This window comes from Tachysurus vachellii, chromosome 25 (assembly GCF_030014155.1).
Source record: "Tachysurus vachellii isolate PV-2020 chromosome 25, HZAU_Pvac_v1, whole genome shotgun sequence".
In the NCBI taxonomy this organism is placed as follows: Eukaryota; Metazoa; Chordata; class Actinopteri; order Siluriformes; family Bagridae; genus Tachysurus; species Tachysurus vachellii.
This window is the reverse complement of record NC_083484.1, coordinates 7,917,501-7,935,034: the sequence shown is the minus strand read 5'-3', so window position 1 is coordinate 7,935,034 and position 17,534 is coordinate 7,917,501. Positions and strand designations below refer to the sequence as shown.

The following is a 17,534-nucleotide window of genomic DNA, read 5'->3' as shown; positions in this document are numbered from 1 at the left end:
GTAGTTTTTTCCCAGCTGAACTGCATTTTTGACAAGCATCCTCTTATTAACTTTAAAGAAAACATTTTGTACATTGAAGACAGCTACATTTACACTGATGCCAATTATTTCTGAACATATAGTCAGAAGGTGATGCTCATAGTTTATTTTTTTAATAATTCCCGCAGTACACTGTTCCATCACAAGTGGGGCCAGAAAGTAGTTGCATGTTTATTTTGCATCATCTATATGAACAAATGATATTAATAAAAGTCTGTTGAGTCGCAAAGTGGCTAAGATCTCATGGTTCAACTATTAACTTAATGTAAACAATATTCATAAAATCTTTCCACAAACAAAGAAAGCTTCTTCAACACCACAAAAAAACGTCTATTAACTGAGCTTCTTTCCGTTTTCTTCACAGTACTGAACCAGACTATAAAGCTAAGCATAAATCAAAGGTTGCTGTCATTTTTTCCTGAAGCTAAAAACATGCCTTATGATAAACACAGTGGTCTAAAAAAAAAAAGTGTCTGTACATAAGACTGTTGTTTTCTACAGCACCATTTAAACATTTTACATCGAATTTCATTAAAATTAGCAAGACATGACAAAGTAGTAATACTGACAAACATTTTGGCTCTGACAAACATAACAAAATTATTACATGATGACGTGATAAAAAATAAAGTACAGATTAAAACAGCAGTAAGAAGTGACACAACAGTCAGGCTTCATTTTATTTAAACAGCTATTGAACGCAGTCCACATGAAACATAAGAAGAGAATCAGATGATTCTAGAAAGCGAGCTACTGAACAAAAGGGCGAGGTTGTTACTGAGCGGATAACACTGTGTTCTAGTGGCTGGAAGGTTCATTAAAATGTTCCAGACAGATTTAACTGAAGCAATAAAATGTCATAATGAATCATTTCTTGATGAGCTTTTGTTATCAATAAAATACAGCTGAGGTGGTTTTTACACTGGGCATGGTCTAAATCAGTGTGAATGTTCCTGATGCCCCTCAGCACTGGTCTGGGTTCAGAGTCAGTTTATTCTCTTAAACCCTGGTGTATTTACGGTACCACATGAGCATGGAGAACACAGTGTGACTCATCATGTTATATTGGTGCTCGTATGTAAAGTAAGGCATCTCATCTCTTCTCTTGTCCCACACTGTTCCCCTGCCACTCATGCTACACATGTTTGAAAACAAATGATGTCGTCATCGTCTAAAACACACGCACAGGTTACATTACTTCCTGAACAGTTCGTGTTCATGAGAATCGTGGCACAGTTCCAGTGCAACTGAACTCACGCTTCGTCCTACAGGAAGTCTCAGGTTCAGTACTGCACTGTGCTTCACGGTCCACATGACAACTTTCACATTACCAATATATCACGCTAACCATGATCTGTTTCTGACTAAACTGCCAGTGCGAAAGCCTCCTATATAAACTAGTTACTACCAGAGTTCCTTAATCCAACAATCAATATCAGCAATGTAGTTCATTTTTTCCTCTTCCAGCTTGAAGCATTCTGGAGGCAGAGAAAAATAAATAAAATTGCTCCACAGCCCTTGATTACACAGTTCAGATGTTTGGGGAGTCAGAATAGAAAACATGAGGAATGGCTGATATCCTTGTGGCCTGAATGGAACATCTGGTGTAGTCTGTGTAAAACACCACACTAAAACAGCAGACAGTGCCTTATAAATGGAATTAAGGTTTTAAGGTTTCCCCTTAAAAATATTTGGCACTATAGCCTTAAGACTCCACATGTTCAACTTTGCAGCCTGTGTTACGATGAATAACAAAGTAGCTCAGAAGTTCAGTTCTACTGTTTAGCAAAGGCGATGGATAAATACGTGTACATACTTAAACTTACAGATAGGTGACAAATTAAAGGAAAATCAACTTATCTTTATGTAAATTCTTCACATTCTTTGATGTTTACCCGAGAGAGGAACATCACCTGAACTGCCGGTTTGTCGGTAGAAGCGGAGTGTGATTTAATTTTCATCCTCATCAAGTCGTATAGCGAGTCGGCGGCAGAGTCATGGTGGAAGAGTCCACTCCCATCAGGACAGAAATGTTTCATCAGAGGTTTAAAGGTTTAAGTGAGAATGGCATCATATTGATTTCCAGTCCTGCTTCGTACTAAGTGTCTATGAATGCCTGCAACATGCCTCATACCACAACAGTGGTGCAGTTTTTTTCGTTTGTCAACCATCTCTACATATAGTTACAGTGATGTGAAAAAGTGTTGGCCTCCTTGCTGATTTTTTATTTGTCACCCTTTAATTTTTCAGATCATCAAACCAGTTTAAATATTAGTCAAAGATAACGCAAGTAAACACAACATGCAGTTTTAAAATGAAGGTTTTTATTATTAAGGGAAAACAAAATCCATACCCACATAAATCTGTTAAAACATAACTTACCTGTGGTTTATCACACCTGACACACCAGGCCTGATTATTGCCACACCTGTTCACAATCAAGAAATCACATAAATAAGACCTGACTGACAAAGTGAAGTAAACCAAACGATCCTCAAAATCTACACATCATGCTGAGATGCAAAGAAATTGAGGAACAAATGAGAAAGAAAGTATTTGAGATCTATCAGTCTGGAAAATGTTATAAAGCCATTTCTAAAACTTTGGGACTCCAGCGAACCACAGTGAGAGCCATTATCCACAAATGGCAAAAACATGAAACAGTGGTGAATCTTCCCAGGAAAGCCGGCCCACCAAAATTACCCCAAGAGCGCAGCGACAACTCATCTGAGATGTCACAAAAGACCCCACAACAACGTCCAGGGAACTGCAGGCCTCACTTGCCTCAGTTAAGGTCAGTGTTCATGACTCCAGCATAAGAAAGAGACTGGGGAAAAATGGCCTGCATGGCAGAGTTCCAAGAAAAAAACCGCTGCTGAGCAAAAAGAACATCGCAGCTATAATAACAGCTCTTCTCAGATTTGCCAGAAATCTTTTTGAGGATCCCAATTTCAAAATAAAATTTTATGTCACATACAGAGTACAATATGCAGTGAAATGCTTTAAGTTTTCGCATATCACAGGTTATTATGAGGCCTGGGGTCAGAGCGCAGGGTCAGCCATAGTATGGTGCCCCTGGAGCAGGTGATATTAAGGGCCTTGCTTACCCCAAGACTTTTGGGTAAATACTCTGTGGACTGATGAGACAAAAGTTGAATTTTTTGGAAGGTGTGTGTCCCTTTACATCTGGCGTAAAAGTAACACTGCATTTCAGAAAAATCATCATACATCATACCAACAGTAAAATATGGTGCTGGTAGTGTGATGGTCTGGGGCTGTTTTGCTGCTCCAGGATCTGGAAGACTTGCTGTGATAAATGGAATCATGAATTCTGCTGTCTACCAAAACATCTGTGAAGGACAATGTGCGGCCATCTGTTCGTGACCTCAAGCTGAAGCAAACTTGGGTTCTGCAGCATGACAATGATCCAAAACATACCAGCAAGTCCACCTCTGAATGGCTGAAGAAAAACAAAATGAAGACTTTGGAGTGGCCTAGTCAAAGTCCTGACCTGAATCCTATTGAGATGCTGTGGCATGACCTTAAAAAGGAAATTCATGCTCAAAAACCCTCCAATGTGGCTGAATTACAACAATTCTGCAAAGATGAGTGGACCAAAATTCCTCCTCAGCGCTGAAACAGACTCACTGCAAGTTATCGCAAACGCTTGATTGCAGTTCTTTCTGCCAAGGGCGGCCCAACCAGTTATTATGTTTAGTGGACAAGCACTTTTTTTTTAGGGCCATGTAGGTTTGGATTTTGTTTTACCGTAATAGTTTATTATAACCTTCATTTAAAAACTGCATGCTGTGTTTACTTGTGTTATCTTTGACTAATATTTACATTTGTTTTTTGATCTGAAACATTAGTGTGAAAAGAATCAGGAATCACTGTATACAGCCATGACCTCTCTTTTGACCTCTGTCTAAAAAAGATGGATTTTCTTGGTCTAATATCAGATATGATGTTTTGATGAAGGATATAAATCAAGAAGAGCACAAAAAGCTTTTACTATATCAGGGCTTTTTGTGGATGTGTTCATGAAGCTGAATTTTGTATCTCACAGCAATCTCTATAAGGTCAGCTTGTGTCAGTGTTAGCGACGTTATTTACACTTGCAACTGTCAGAGGGTTTAAAACAGTTTTATAGTAAACACCTGTATGGTATTTCTGTAACCATTGTGTTATTTCATTCTGAACAATGCAACTGTATAAATTAAGAACTGATCATAAACTCACTGTAATACAAAATCTAAACATATCAGTCAATGAATTGCACTAAAAAAAAAACCTGAGTGCTTTTGTTAGCGTTGTTAACTTTAGCCAAGCTGCTAACAACTTTAACCAAATGCAAGCAAATGTTAAAAACAAATATTCTTTTCTATTAATTAAAGTTCTTCACCATAACTCTATTCCTCCAGTCAGATCTTGTTAACAGCCAATGATCTCCCAGCTATTCTATTAATAATTACTCAAGCGAAGGCAGAGCATGGTGATGTCATAGTTTTCTTCCTCCAACCACTTTCCAGACATCCTGATAATCAGGTGAGGAACACGAAGATGTTACAGTCTGTATTGTGTTGGCTTCCTAACGGGGACATTGTAATGGCGATCATCCTCTGTGATGACAGACACACAGGGCCAATCGTGTTTGTGGTCGTCAGGGTAGTGTGTCACAAATTCCTCTGTGTCAGTCTTGTAGAGGCGGAAGGCTTGAATGGTGTGCTGTAAGGCATAACCAAGCAGAAACATCTCCACCTGCAACAGCACCAACAAAAATGATTTTACAGTTTATCCCTATGTTAAGCACCTGCTTTAGCCACATTAGCACATTAGATTCAGGTATTTAAACAGATGCTTCTGTGAAGATGGATGGCATCATTAAAATAAATTGCACTATAATATATTTGTCCCAAGCAAATGTAAATACATTTTCTGTTAGCAGGTGCCAAATTGAAATCATTAGCTCACCTTGCTACTAACACATATACAATACAAAAACTACAGCCTGGACAGATTTTTCTATTTTCTATTTTTATTGGCACCCTGGTCACAACCTCCTTCCCTCCAGGAAGAGATTCAGGACCATTCGAACCACAACCAGCAGGTTCAGAGCCAGTTTTCCCCCCACAACCATAAACCTACTGAACTCTACACTACACCGCAAGGACACTGAATACTTCACTGAATGTAATCACATTGTAGTTATGTTTCACCCTGTAATTTCTGTTACATCTTCTCAACATAATTATAACTATATAATAAATTCATTGCTTACCATAGTTTATATATTTATCTGCACTTGTTCATTTGCACAATTTCTACTATTTGCACTTCTGCACTATGCAATGACAAGAATCTCTGTCTGTCTGTCTGTCTGTCTGTCTGTCTGTCTCTGTCTGTCTGTCTGTTTGTCTCTGTCTGTTGAGGTGGTGTCACCTGTTCCAGGCCGCCACTGAACCCAACTTGGCTCAAATGATTGCTGAAGAACATTTTGGGGTTTTCAGATGTGTCACGGGCGAACAGTAGCCAGCAGAAGACAGGCACTTCCTGTTCTGCCTGCATTTTTTTATGAAGTTCCACTGCTTTCACCAGCATGAGGAACTTCAGCACCTCCAGAAGAGCGTACTCTTCTTCTCCACCCTGAAATACGTGATCACACAATCCCAGCTTTTCCTCTAGGGTCTCTGACTCTGCTGCTGCCTGCCACTGGGAAAACACACACACACACAAACAGAAAGACACACACATTAGAATATATTATATAATATGCTGCAGATATTTTTATAGACGTTCATATAGCATTAAGCTTGTTGGGCCTCTTTTACACACGATAAAGGTATTAACAAACACAATTTATTTTCTGAATGAAGTGTTTATTGATTTACTGTTTTCTGCAGGAGTTCCAGATAGTGTTTAAGTTTCTCCACAGCATCCTCCTTCTCTCCAGCTTTGATACACTTTGGAGGAAACACCCAGATACCTATCAAGTGCTCCTGAGCTTCAATTATATCTGGCAACTTCAAAATAGATAAAACAAGTGAATTAGTGTTCGATGAGCAGCATAATTTCAGGTTGAAACAAAAAATGTCAGATATAATTCTTTAACATTAAACAATCTCTTTTAAACTGACTAGGGTTTGGCTTAATAGAAGCAAAATTACCTGACTATTGGTTTTGTGATTCCTAATAACTAAGAAGCGATACTCTGTACTTAAGAGCTCTTACCGATGTGAAACCTTCCTCCAGTAGCCAGGCTGGTGTGTGTGTTGTTGATGCCAGCACCTGATATAGTGTAGCTCTCAGAGAGCAGTAGTTGTCTCCCCTTACTCTCCTCAGCCCAGTAAAACTACAAGATATTTCAGAGTAGCCCTGCAAAATGATTTGAAACAAAAATGATTGTAAAACATTCTGGGAGTAACTGCACTGCAAAAATAAAAGTCAGTAATATCAGGAATTCATCCGGATGACTCTCTATTGGATATCCCTCTATAAGTCCACAATCCAACAGCTGGAAGCTTATCTTTATCTTTACTATAGAACAATCTTCTCTCTTGACCATAGAAGAAGCAGTGCTGTCAAGTGTCACGCATTGAGAGTGACAGTCATGCATTTGGGTCTTTTTTCACGCTCTCCCGCCACACATCATTTCTCACGCAGAATCATATATTTAATATGCCGCAGCGCCCAAAATGTATCTGTCCGCACCGCTGTCTCTATGGAACCGGGCAGGAATCAAGCGTGTCTCCCCTGGAGTTCTTAGTCGAGTCTGCCACTTATCAGCCAATCAAAACAGAGGCTGCACAATAGCCAATCAGAAAATAGCACTATTGTATCTGGGTAAGATTTAATGCAACAGCCGATAAAAAAAAAAAATAAATAAAAAATTCATTTAGCGAGGGTATTAATGGTCGGTTTGAACAAAACCTCAACACGAAACAGCTTGTCTCTGGACGGGACATCGTCCTCAATCATGACCCTAAAAATGGCTGGGCTTGAGCCGAACTGTTTTCAATGGGAGCAACATTACAAATGATTAAGGAGTCCAAAAAGGCAACAAACACTTACAATAAACACCACAAGTCATAATCTCTCTCTCTGTTTTGTGCATGTCTCACTATCTTCATATCACCTATATTCTTGTTCCTCAACATGGCAGTGGCCAATCAGTGACTTGTTCAGTTACTTGAATTAACACGTGAGGGATTTTCTCTTGTAATGAAGAGAGTAGATATGCCCCTTCACCTGTACAACTACCTCAAGCACAAAGATTTTTTCCCCTGGCACTTTGGACATGGCCTGTGAAAGGTCCATTTTAACTATGGTTAGCTTACCAGTGTCATAACAACAAATATAAATGTATTGATCTTACATAATTGTGTGATTTCGGTTCTGATTTGTGACACTGCTCATTAACGTTCTACATAAATAAACTGAACCATTCAAAATGCCACTATTTCACCCAATTCTTATGAAATGCAAATAAATGTAAGGAATGCTGTTCTGTTTCAATATTATGTCAGGTTTTTTTTTCAGACCCTTCTAGAGCATATTATGTATTTAGCCACAATCTCTGCTTGCCACATGGATTTTGGTGATAGAGCAGCAGGACACATTGATATGCAGTATCATGAAAAGAGTCCTGTGTCTAAATTGCTTGCTGGTGACTTTCAGTTAGTGACTCTTCTGGTATGTGCTGGGGGTTATCAGTTTAACTGACAAACTCAAATATTCTCTCCATTGTTTTGGAATCAGCGATAAAATGCCTCTCGATTCAACTGCTGTTTCCTTCAAAGGAGGAAATCAAGTCGAAAAGTCAAGAAGCTTTTATTGTCATTTTAACCATTTATAGCTGTTGCAGTACACAGTGAAATGTTTCTCCTGGACCAGGGTGCTACATAAAACAAAGACAGAGCTAAGGACTTAAGTAAGTTTTTCCCTGCAACATAAAGTGCAACCTATTGTAAACAGTGCAAGACAAAAGACAAAAAAAGACATTGCAGGACAAAAGACAGTGCAAAAAATATAAGACATTACACAAAAGCAGTGCCGACCAGTGTAAATACCGTATATTTTATATTGCATGTGCAGAAATACTGGAATGAACACTTAATATAATAGCAGCTGTTATATAAGGTATTGTAATGAGGAGCAACAGGAGCACAGGTTATGACTGGTATAAACACTGCATGATTACATGCATAGCATAGAAGGATCTCATTTTCTCTTGGAATATAATGGCTATATATGGCGTACGATTTATTGTGTAGCTAGAAAGGGGCAGCAACCTTGGGCTGGCATTTGCATAATTTTGTCTAGGTAAACAGTCATGTTTTAGGCCTTGATTTGTGGTATTTTTATTCATCTGTGCTTCTGGAAGAAACTAGGCCTTGTGTCATTCTAACTCAAGTATGCCCATGTACTTGTGAAATTCTGCCTTCATGATGAGCTTCTCTGGTAATACAGCAGTCAGCATATCCAACAATAACAATAATACCAAAACAAATGAAAGAACTTTTCATTACAACTATAATAGAATGCAGATCTATGACAGCATCTGTAAAGGATCTCACCAGACAACCCTCAGCAACAAGCAAGTGAGAGATGTGCTTATTTTTAACAGTGTGGCATCTAGCTGTGCAAGCAGAGAGCTCCAGGCTTTGTTTTTATGGTGTAGCAAAAGGATCTATTAGCTGGTGCATTTGCAGAAGCAAAACCTGCACTCATACACATGCACATATTTATCCTGAAATATTGAAAAAGGGCAAAATATTATAATCCCAGTTAGGCTGAGATCATGTTAAATCTACACCAATCAGCGACAACATTAAACACTGTCAGGTGAAATGTATGCCAAGCAGTGTTGGGTCAAGGCGAGAGCAAAGTGGAAATATGCTCATTATTTCAATTTAGTTGAGAATAAAGACAAAAACCTTTTAGTCAAATGTAAGCTGTGTCTTTCTGGTTCGAAGGTCCTGTCCATTAATGGGAACATTAAAGAACGCTCTTTAAAAAAGTAACTAAAAAGTTACTTTTAACAGTAACGCGTTACCTTTTGGTGTAAGTAATCAACAAAGTCATTGAGTTACTTTTTGAATGAAGCAACTAGTAACTGTAACTAGTTACTATTTCTTAGTAACTAGCACAACACTGATGCCAAGCATGTGTAAAGATCTTAGCAACTTTAACAAACTGATGGCTTGACAACTGGTTCAGAGCATCTCGAAAACAGCAGGTCTTGTGGGGTGTTCCTGTTATACTGTGTTTAGTACCTACCTACCAAAAGTCCTCCGAGGGACAAATGCTGGTGACAGGATCATGGGAGCCCATGGCTCACTGATACGTGTGGGGAGCAAAGGCTGAGCTGTTTAGGTTGATACAGAAAAGCTTGTGTAGTACAAATAAGTTGGCTATGTGACAGAACAGAATGTCAGAACATCCACTGTTTTCTCTTTCAACTTGAATGCTCAATAAAGCAGTTTATGCAGAATCAGTCTTTGATTAGCTCCATTTTACAATTAATTTGCCTATTCAATTTAAAGTCTTAATAAGGGGCAACAAGGGGAGTCAGACAACAAAAAAAAGGGGAAAAAAAAGCCTTTAACGATATTTCCTAATGGATATTTTCTAATATAATTATAATATACAGCTGTGTTTGATGGACAGCTAAAGCCCTCCTACTGTTCTGAAAGACTTTAAAAGCTCGGTTGCTCTCTGAAGTTCACTTTGGCTGTCTATTAGAATTTATGTGAGCACCACATTGATGACAGCTTTCCTTCACATAATGCTGCTATAACTACACTGCAGGAGAAGCACATCTGCCATCCCTTTACAATGGTCACTCACCTTTCTGATGAGATTGCTCTTGGCTGTATTTCCCTTCCACTCCCTCTCACTGTAGGCCAAAATATCAACAGGAGCAGCTAAGCTACACTTCTCCTCCACTCCGGGGACTGAAAGAAGAGATAGCAGGACAGTATTACCTACAAGAACTCATTTAAACACTCAGATTTTCATTTAGATATCCGGCTCTAACAAACAGTGTAGTATAGAAACTATTTCTGTACACAACTGACTACATTTTAGCAGAATTTTATTTATTTATTTATTTTTTATGATTACATATCACTTCTTCAGAAAATAAGCGAATCTTCAAGTTTTTTCTGATTTGTTAAACCAGCGGACCAGTGCCGACTAATATTGTATATTGACTGGATTGCAGATTACAGATTAAATGCTTAAGTAAACAGAACTGGTTCAAAGTTGTACGCGAGTAGTCATGTGTAGGCAAATATTTTTCTCCACAAATTTGTTCTGTGTACAGTGTGAAGAGATAGCACTATGAAAGTTTAGAAGAAATGGCAAAAGGCATGGAAGAATGTAATCTCTGCCCCAATACTGAATTTTCTGAAATATTTATAACAACAGAATAATAAATAATACAATTTAGAAGACACTATTCCTACAACTTTATTAAGACACTAAATGAAGTACATAAAAGATGATTAATACTTGTAAACTCCATGATCGGCATCAATTTCATTTCTTTGGCCTGCTCTTGTTCAATCTCATCATCTCCTCGGTAGAGGTCTTCACTGCTGGGAAAAAAGGCAATGTACTCTTTTGAATTTCTGCTTATTGTTCTGAATACGTTCTTTTGTGAACAATATAATATATACTAGTCTGACAGAAGCATCACAGATACTTTCACAAACTTTTTATAAACTTTTAATATAAATCTTTATTTTAATATAGCACATTATAAACTTAAAAATCACCTGGATCTCTGTTTTATTAAAATGATGCTTAGTGTTGAGAGATACTCACTCCTCGTGCTCCATCTCCTTCTCTGCAATGTTTTCTATGTCACTCACAGGTATCAGTGCAACTTTCATGTCGTGGCTACTGGTAAAGGTAATCTCTCCTTTTTGGGCCTGGTTGCTTTCTGCATTCTCTTTTTCATCTCCTGCTGTTGTCTCATCATTCTCACTCGGCTCAGGTGCTGGCTGCATTTTTTCTGTGAGGTCATGATCTAATGAGAACGCCTCACTTGGACCAGTGGTGTTGGTTTCAGGCTCATTTTCAATATCTTGTTCACTGCACATGAGACAATTTGGGTGTTGTGACAATTTTTTAAACGGAATTTTACAATCATGTCAATTAAAAAAAATATCACTGTCAGCCATTGATATCTAAATAAAGTTTTCCTTTTGCCCACTTAAAAAGTGCAATAGCAAATCATAGCCGCATGCTGTAATCACTAACACACCTCTGCAAATGCCTCCCATGGGACTAATAGTTAGGAAAAATGATATGTGTAGATTTATAAACATGTGCTTGCATTATGAAATAACACACTGTAATTTGTCTCGATTTCTATAAATAATCCCAAGCTATTCTGGACCTTTAATTCCACCTGGTGGTAGGAGGTGTAAACAGCAGGAAGTGCTTACTCTGGCTTCTCTGTAGGTTCAGGCTTCTCTACAGGAGCACATTTGTGCAAACCATTCTGAACAGCTTCCTCTTCAACATCTCCTTCCTTTGTGATAAACTCAGTGATTGTCTTCTTGACTTCTGCAGTGTCTGTGGACTCTGTTTTCTCCACCTCCTCGGAAATGCTGCCACTAGAGAGAAGAGAGATCATTTAAATGTCAATGCCAATCTGCACAGTACAGTTATGTAGCCAAGAATATTTGATATGTATTCTAATAAGAATTGAACAGGATGATCAACATGACAACTGATAATAATAATCAAGGCATATTATTCTTAATCACTACTTCATTTGCCTCAAATAAAAATGACAGATTAATGCCAGTAACAGTCTAAATTCCAGCATATTTATATGGATTTTGGCATATCACATACAGATAAATCTTATTCTTAAGCGTATGCTTCTTGGACCAACACACAAGCATATAGCTTACATAAATAGAAATGAAAATTCGATGCGACAAATGCCAGATAATGACACTGACCTTTTTTTTTTGTTGCCAGTGTGATTCTGGCATTAGGCAATGAGATATTGCACTTTGTTTTGATGCCAAAGTTAAATGCATGGTACTGAATAAATCCTATTTATATTACATCCAGTGCTATAATTAGGTTATTTGAAAGCAAATCATTTTTAAGACAGGAAGTGGCAGTAATATCTGGGTGCTTTTTCACTAAATGATAACCCAGATTAAACAATCTGTAAAAAAAAAAAAAAAAAAAAAAAAAACACCTAGCAGAAGCTATAAGGATGCACTTTTTGATACAGTATTAGTGAGGTACTTCTGTTTAATGGGATGTAGCCCACCAAACCAATTTAGATAAAATTCTCACACAGTTGTGATTCTATAGTTTTCGTATGGTTTACTATAACAATATCAGAGCTAATAGAATAATTAATAAATACTACACAAGCACAAGTAGGCAGAAGTTAACAATAACATTACATATATGTGCATTTGTTAGTCTAATTTGTTTTTTCTTCTGCTGCATTAAATCAGTAAACTGAACAGCCAGAGAATGTATTTCCCCCATGGGCTAAAAAACATCCAACATGAGGGCTGACTAGTGCCAATGATGAGAGGTAAAGTACAGTGCATGGAGATTAATGCTACCACAAAAACTACAGGTGACAGTGGCCTACATCTGACTGGTGTTTCCATATTACAAGAACATAAAAGACAGCAAGACTTATAAACCAGTAACAAGCATGGCAATACAAGTTCAATTACCAGTAATATATGCTCACCTCTTACTGGTGGCAGGGGGTTCAGACATCAGCTCTTGATTCTCATGTGAAGGTTCGTCAGATGGTTTCTCCAATCTCTCATTCAGATGAGGTACATCTACATCCACGTCAGCGAAGTTCTCATCTTTCAAATGACCACTGGTTAAATTATCCTCTTGGCCATTTTCTAAGTTGTTCACAGTGGTTTTGTCACTAATTTTCACTGTTGGTGTGGACTCCTGCTCTGAGGTTTCCTGAGTTTTAGAAGGTAAGATGTCTGTGTTCATTTCAGACATGTTGGAAATATCATGATTTTCCAGCAATTTATCAGCAACTGATTTTTCAATTGCTAAAGCAGTTTTTCCTGCTTCACATGAGGCCTGTGATAAAGATACCAGAGGTTCTGCACTAGACATTTCTGGTAGTAGAGTATCTGCACTCTTCTCTATTATATCCACAGGAGTCAGTAGTCCTTTTTCTTCAACTTCATTAATTACGGAGTTATTCAAAACTGGCTCTTTGGTTTGCAGGATATCCATCACAGGTAAAACCTCTACATGTGTGTTGAGCTCCTCGTTCTCAGTATCTACCTCACCAGCTTCTTTCTTTCTATTCATCTCAGCAGAATCCTCATTTTCATCAGCTTCCTCTGGCCTCTTCTTTGTGTCGTCTTCTGCAACCTCGTACTGGGTGTCCACCTGCGCATCATGCAGCTCACCAGTAGGAACATCTTCCTTTGCATCCTGTATCAACAACATAGGCTCGTCTGTTTTTTCCTCTTTTTCCAGTGTGTCTGTTTCTGTTTCCTCTTTCACTTCATCTGTAGCCAGTTCTATCGATGCTTTAACTTCCAATACATCAGTGATTTCATTGGCAGCAGTGGGGCTCTCTTTTGTAGTCTCATCTTCCTTTTTTGTTTCTGTGGCTATAGCAGCTGCATCTACTTGTTCCTCTGTCGCTTTCGTCACAGGTGAGGCACTTTGGTTGGCTTGTGCAGTGAGGGAGACTTCAGTGTGGAGACTCTGGATTACAGAACAATAAGAACTCTGTGCAGGCCCCTCAGCTGACCTGGGAGCTGCTATTGGTTGTGTGGTGACTACATCTTGTTCTTGTTTGTGTCTTATGCACTCTGCTTCATTTTTGCTACTGGAATATAACACAGACCCAAGAAATAACTCATCACTCACTCTTTTATTACTAGTCTTCTTTACATCACATTTGTTGAAAAGGAGTTATTGAGCACCTTACCTCTCCGCTACCTCCAGTGATTGGCAGATGCCATCAGTCGTTATTGGCCTCGCTGAAACCTTTGAATCAGGTGAGTTCAGCAGGCCCTGTGTTTCATCAACTGTGATATCACATGGGTTTGATTTTGGGCAGCACGAGCTGTTCCCCATGATAACGGTTTACAATTGTTCTCATCCAATCATCTGAAATAGGCTTCAAACCTCCACTGTTTCTCGGTTAAATACCAGACCGAAGAGTATCCAAATACATTAGGACAGACTTCCAAGATACATTGTTAACTGTCCTTTACTACCAATGCATATGAACCCATGCAGTTACATATACCTGTAATACTGCAGTCTGGTGATGGTTGATTATCAGCAGAGCCTGAAGTGGTCCAGACTGGTCCTACATTCAAGCCTGTTAACAGAAAAAAAGAAAAAAAAAGAAAATCACTTGTAGTTAAGGGTTGCAAGGTGGCTCAGCAGAGCTCACAGCTCCCTGGTTTGATGCTTGGGTTACTGTTTGTGCAGCTTTTCTGTATGTGCACATGGGTGTCCCGCTGGTTCTCTGGTTTCGACCCACCTACAGAAACAAGTAGGCAGGTTGACTAGCTAAAATAAATCATACTTGGGAGTAAATGAACGTATGCCTGTGTGTGTGTGTGTGCATGCTGTCATGTGATGGACTGCCAACCCATCCAGGGTGTATTCCTGTCCCATGTAGTGTTCTTATGACAGGTTCTGGATCCACTGTCGTAAACCTCGACCAGGATAAAATAGCAATCAAAGCTTAACATTTAATAAAAAATAGGGTGTAAAAGTTCAAGTATGTTGCTGTACAGGTTTATACTTGTGCAAAGGACATGAGATACATTATCAAATAGCCAAAAACCAGTAACGCTTGCACTCAAAAGCAGATAAAAAACAACAGTGTACTGATAGAAGGAGCAAGTAACTGGAGTTGCAGCTCCAGAATTGGGGCAGTAAGGTTTATACTTTCACTGTGGCATTCGCACTATGTAGAATATGGAAGCTAACACGCCTCTCAGCTTCTTTAAACAGGTGTCTCTGGTCTGATTTCATTTCACTTTGAATAACAGCTTGCTTGAATAAACCTAACCTCATTATGTATATATATATATATATATACAATGTGTACCATAATGTGTACCACTCTGTGCCGACCACAGACATGTTCTGAACAATGAGACAACTGTTTTTACAACCCAGACCCACATAATATTTGGCTACACGGACGATTAAAATAATAAATAAATAAATAAATAAATAATTGTTGTATTACTCGAAAACAAACGACACGTGCTGCTGATTTACGGCACACGTTTAAATGACACTATAATTTAATCAAATTATAAGGAATTCTTGCTTTTATCACTACGTTTAAAAAAGTTGATCTCATCGTGGTAGTATATTAAACGAGCTGTTCTCTTTGACCTACCTAACTTTTGCAGCCTTTTCTTGACATTTGTTGAGACAACACCGCTGTCGGCAATCAGGAAGTTAGACTTTTACTGTAGTTTCGCTTTTCCTCTTGGACCACGCCCACTCAAACTTCTCTTATTTACACACGTTGTCCAGAACAGAGTCTGAGTCCAGTGTGTGTATTCGTGCTAGGAATAGAGTAAGAGCTGGAAACGTGATTCCTGTGGTTTTTAAACGCGAAAGGGTTTTAAATAAAAGCTCATGCGCAAATTGTATGCTTAGGAGAGTGGAGACTTGGGTCGCGTCCCAATCCCCAAACCACAAACTGTAATATTAAGGCAGCCTTATGGGTATTTAGAAAAAATAAAGTACTACTAATAAAAAATTAATAATTCATTCATTCATTCATCTTCTACCGCTTATCCGAACTACCTCGGGTCACGGGGAGCCTGTGCCTATCTCAGGCGTCATCGGGCATCAAGGCAGGATACACCCTGGACGGAGTGCCAACCCATCGCAGGGCACACACACACACTCTCTCATTCACTCACACAATCACACACTAGGGACAATTTTCCAGAGATGCCAATCAACCTACCATGCATGTCTTTGGACTGGGGGAGGAAACCGGAGTACCCGGAGGAAACCCCCGAGGCACGGGGAGAACATGCAAACTCCACACACACAAGGTGGAGGTGGGAATCGAACCCCGACAAATTAATAATCAATTAATGAATTTAATTATTTAAAATACATTAAAATAAAATAATAGTAAATTAATTAATGAAAATAAAGTAAAACTAAATAAAATAAAATAAATAAATATATTATATTAATAAAAAGTAACACCGGTTATGATTTCAATAAGGGGTCAGTAAAATAACTAAAATAAGATAATCAGATAAATACAAAAAAATTAATATAAAATGAAAAAACATAACTATAAAAAAACAATGAAGAACAATAATTATTAAAAAAACAATCAAGAAGTAGTAAACAGTTCGTTTATACTGTTGTGGCTAATAAATAAATAAATAAATAAACAAACAAATAAATAAATAAAAAATAAAAACAAAAGCACCTTATTTTTCTGTTTGTGTCTCGTACAAATAAATAATGAACCCCTGGTGGCAAAACGTGATGTAGTGTTTCTACCACTGCAGTACTGAATACTCGATTCTGATTGGTCAGAATGTGTTCAATCAGCAGTAATAAGACACTGTACAATGAGATATAATGGATCATAAAGAAAAGAAATTGGCATCTTATTGAGAAGCACAGGGCTGCTGCATCTGTGCATGCTGCCATCTTGAAGACAACGTATATATGAATTAATTTGCTTATTCTAATGCCAGTAATGTATTGTCATACAATAACAACTGACACATTGACTTGACTGTTCATCCTCCACATAAGCTGAATGGAAATGTGTGTGGTCATTGACAATTTTTACATAAGGAAAAATTTACTTTATTTAATTTCATTTTTGTAAGAAGATTTCAGCATCAATGCTTTGTAACTGTCAAACATAAGCGTTAAAAGGTTTCTGACACAGACACGACAGAGGCCTTTTCAGTTTGTAGCTGTTTATTTTGGTATTATTAGATTCAAGTGACAGGAAAAAAAGGGAGGCTAGTGAGAGAATGACTGTTTATAGTGGTTAGAATGCAAGTAATAACAGGAGCCAACTAGTTTTGCAGTTTCACAAAGTTAAACATTAAATGTAAGAACATAAATTAAATGTGTTATGCTATTTAAGTAATTTATTATTATTATTTTTAATGTTATTGATGGAAAGCTGCTGGTGACAGGATTCAAACATGTTTTGTATTGGGCCACACCACAGTCATTAATTATTTTCCTACAACAGCACAACACATTTAGTTTAATTCCTTGCATACAGTAGCAGGTTTGGGCACAGCATCTCTGACTGTAATGTACTGCAATGCAAAGCTAAGTATTTTTTACATCTTCTTACACCCAATCGTTAACATGTACAAGGTTAACTTGTATTCTAATAAATTCAAGTCAAATACACGCATGTCTGAGCTGTAGAATATGAAGCCTCAGCTCTTCAGGCAGCCCCATTTCAGCCACGATCT

The 17,534-nt window shown here is 38.1% G+C and overlaps 2 protein-coding genes across 6 annotated transcripts in view; both read right to left on the bottom strand.

The window, feature by feature from the left end:
• Nucleotides 1-688: 688 nt before the first annotated feature.
• Nucleotides 689-15,576, bottom strand: LOC132840503 (uncharacterized). Of its 5 annotated transcripts, none has more exons than XM_060862184.1 (12): nucleotides 15,449-15,576; nucleotides 14,333-14,407; nucleotides 14,009-14,219; nucleotides 12,782-13,906; nucleotides 11,493-11,663; nucleotides 10,867-11,136; nucleotides 10,552-10,637; nucleotides 9,886-9,992; nucleotides 6,268-6,411; nucleotides 5,928-6,059; nucleotides 5,479-5,748; nucleotides 689-4,797 (listed from the first exon to the last, which is right to left on the bottom strand). In XM_060862184.1, the coding sequence occupies exons 3-12, from the start codon at nucleotides 14,155-14,157 to the stop codon at nucleotides 4,603-4,605; spliced, it is 2,649 nt and encodes an 882-aa protein (XP_060718167.1). In that variant the 5' UTR covers nucleotides 14,158-14,219; nucleotides 14,333-14,407; nucleotides 15,449-15,576; the 3' UTR covers nucleotides 689-4,602. The 5 variants fall into 5 exon arrangements, with proteins under 5 accessions (XP_060718167.1, XP_060718168.1, XP_060718166.1 ...); XM_060862185.1 differs by having other exon boundaries at nucleotides 14,009-14,213; XM_060862183.1 differs by having other exon boundaries at nucleotides 14,009-14,407.
• A 1,425-nt stretch (nucleotides 15,577-17,001) lies between these two features.
• Nucleotides 17,002-17,534, bottom strand: part of otulina (OTU deubiquitinase with linear linkage specificity a) — a 4,493-nt gene continuing 3,960 nt past the window's right edge. The window contains exon 3 of the mRNA XM_060862189.1: nucleotides 17,002-17,534. This exon is cut by the window's right edge and continues 356 nt beyond it. Within this exon, the coding sequence (XP_060718172.1) occupies nucleotides 17,461-17,534 (74 nt within the window). The 3' untranslated portion in view covers nucleotides 17,002-17,460.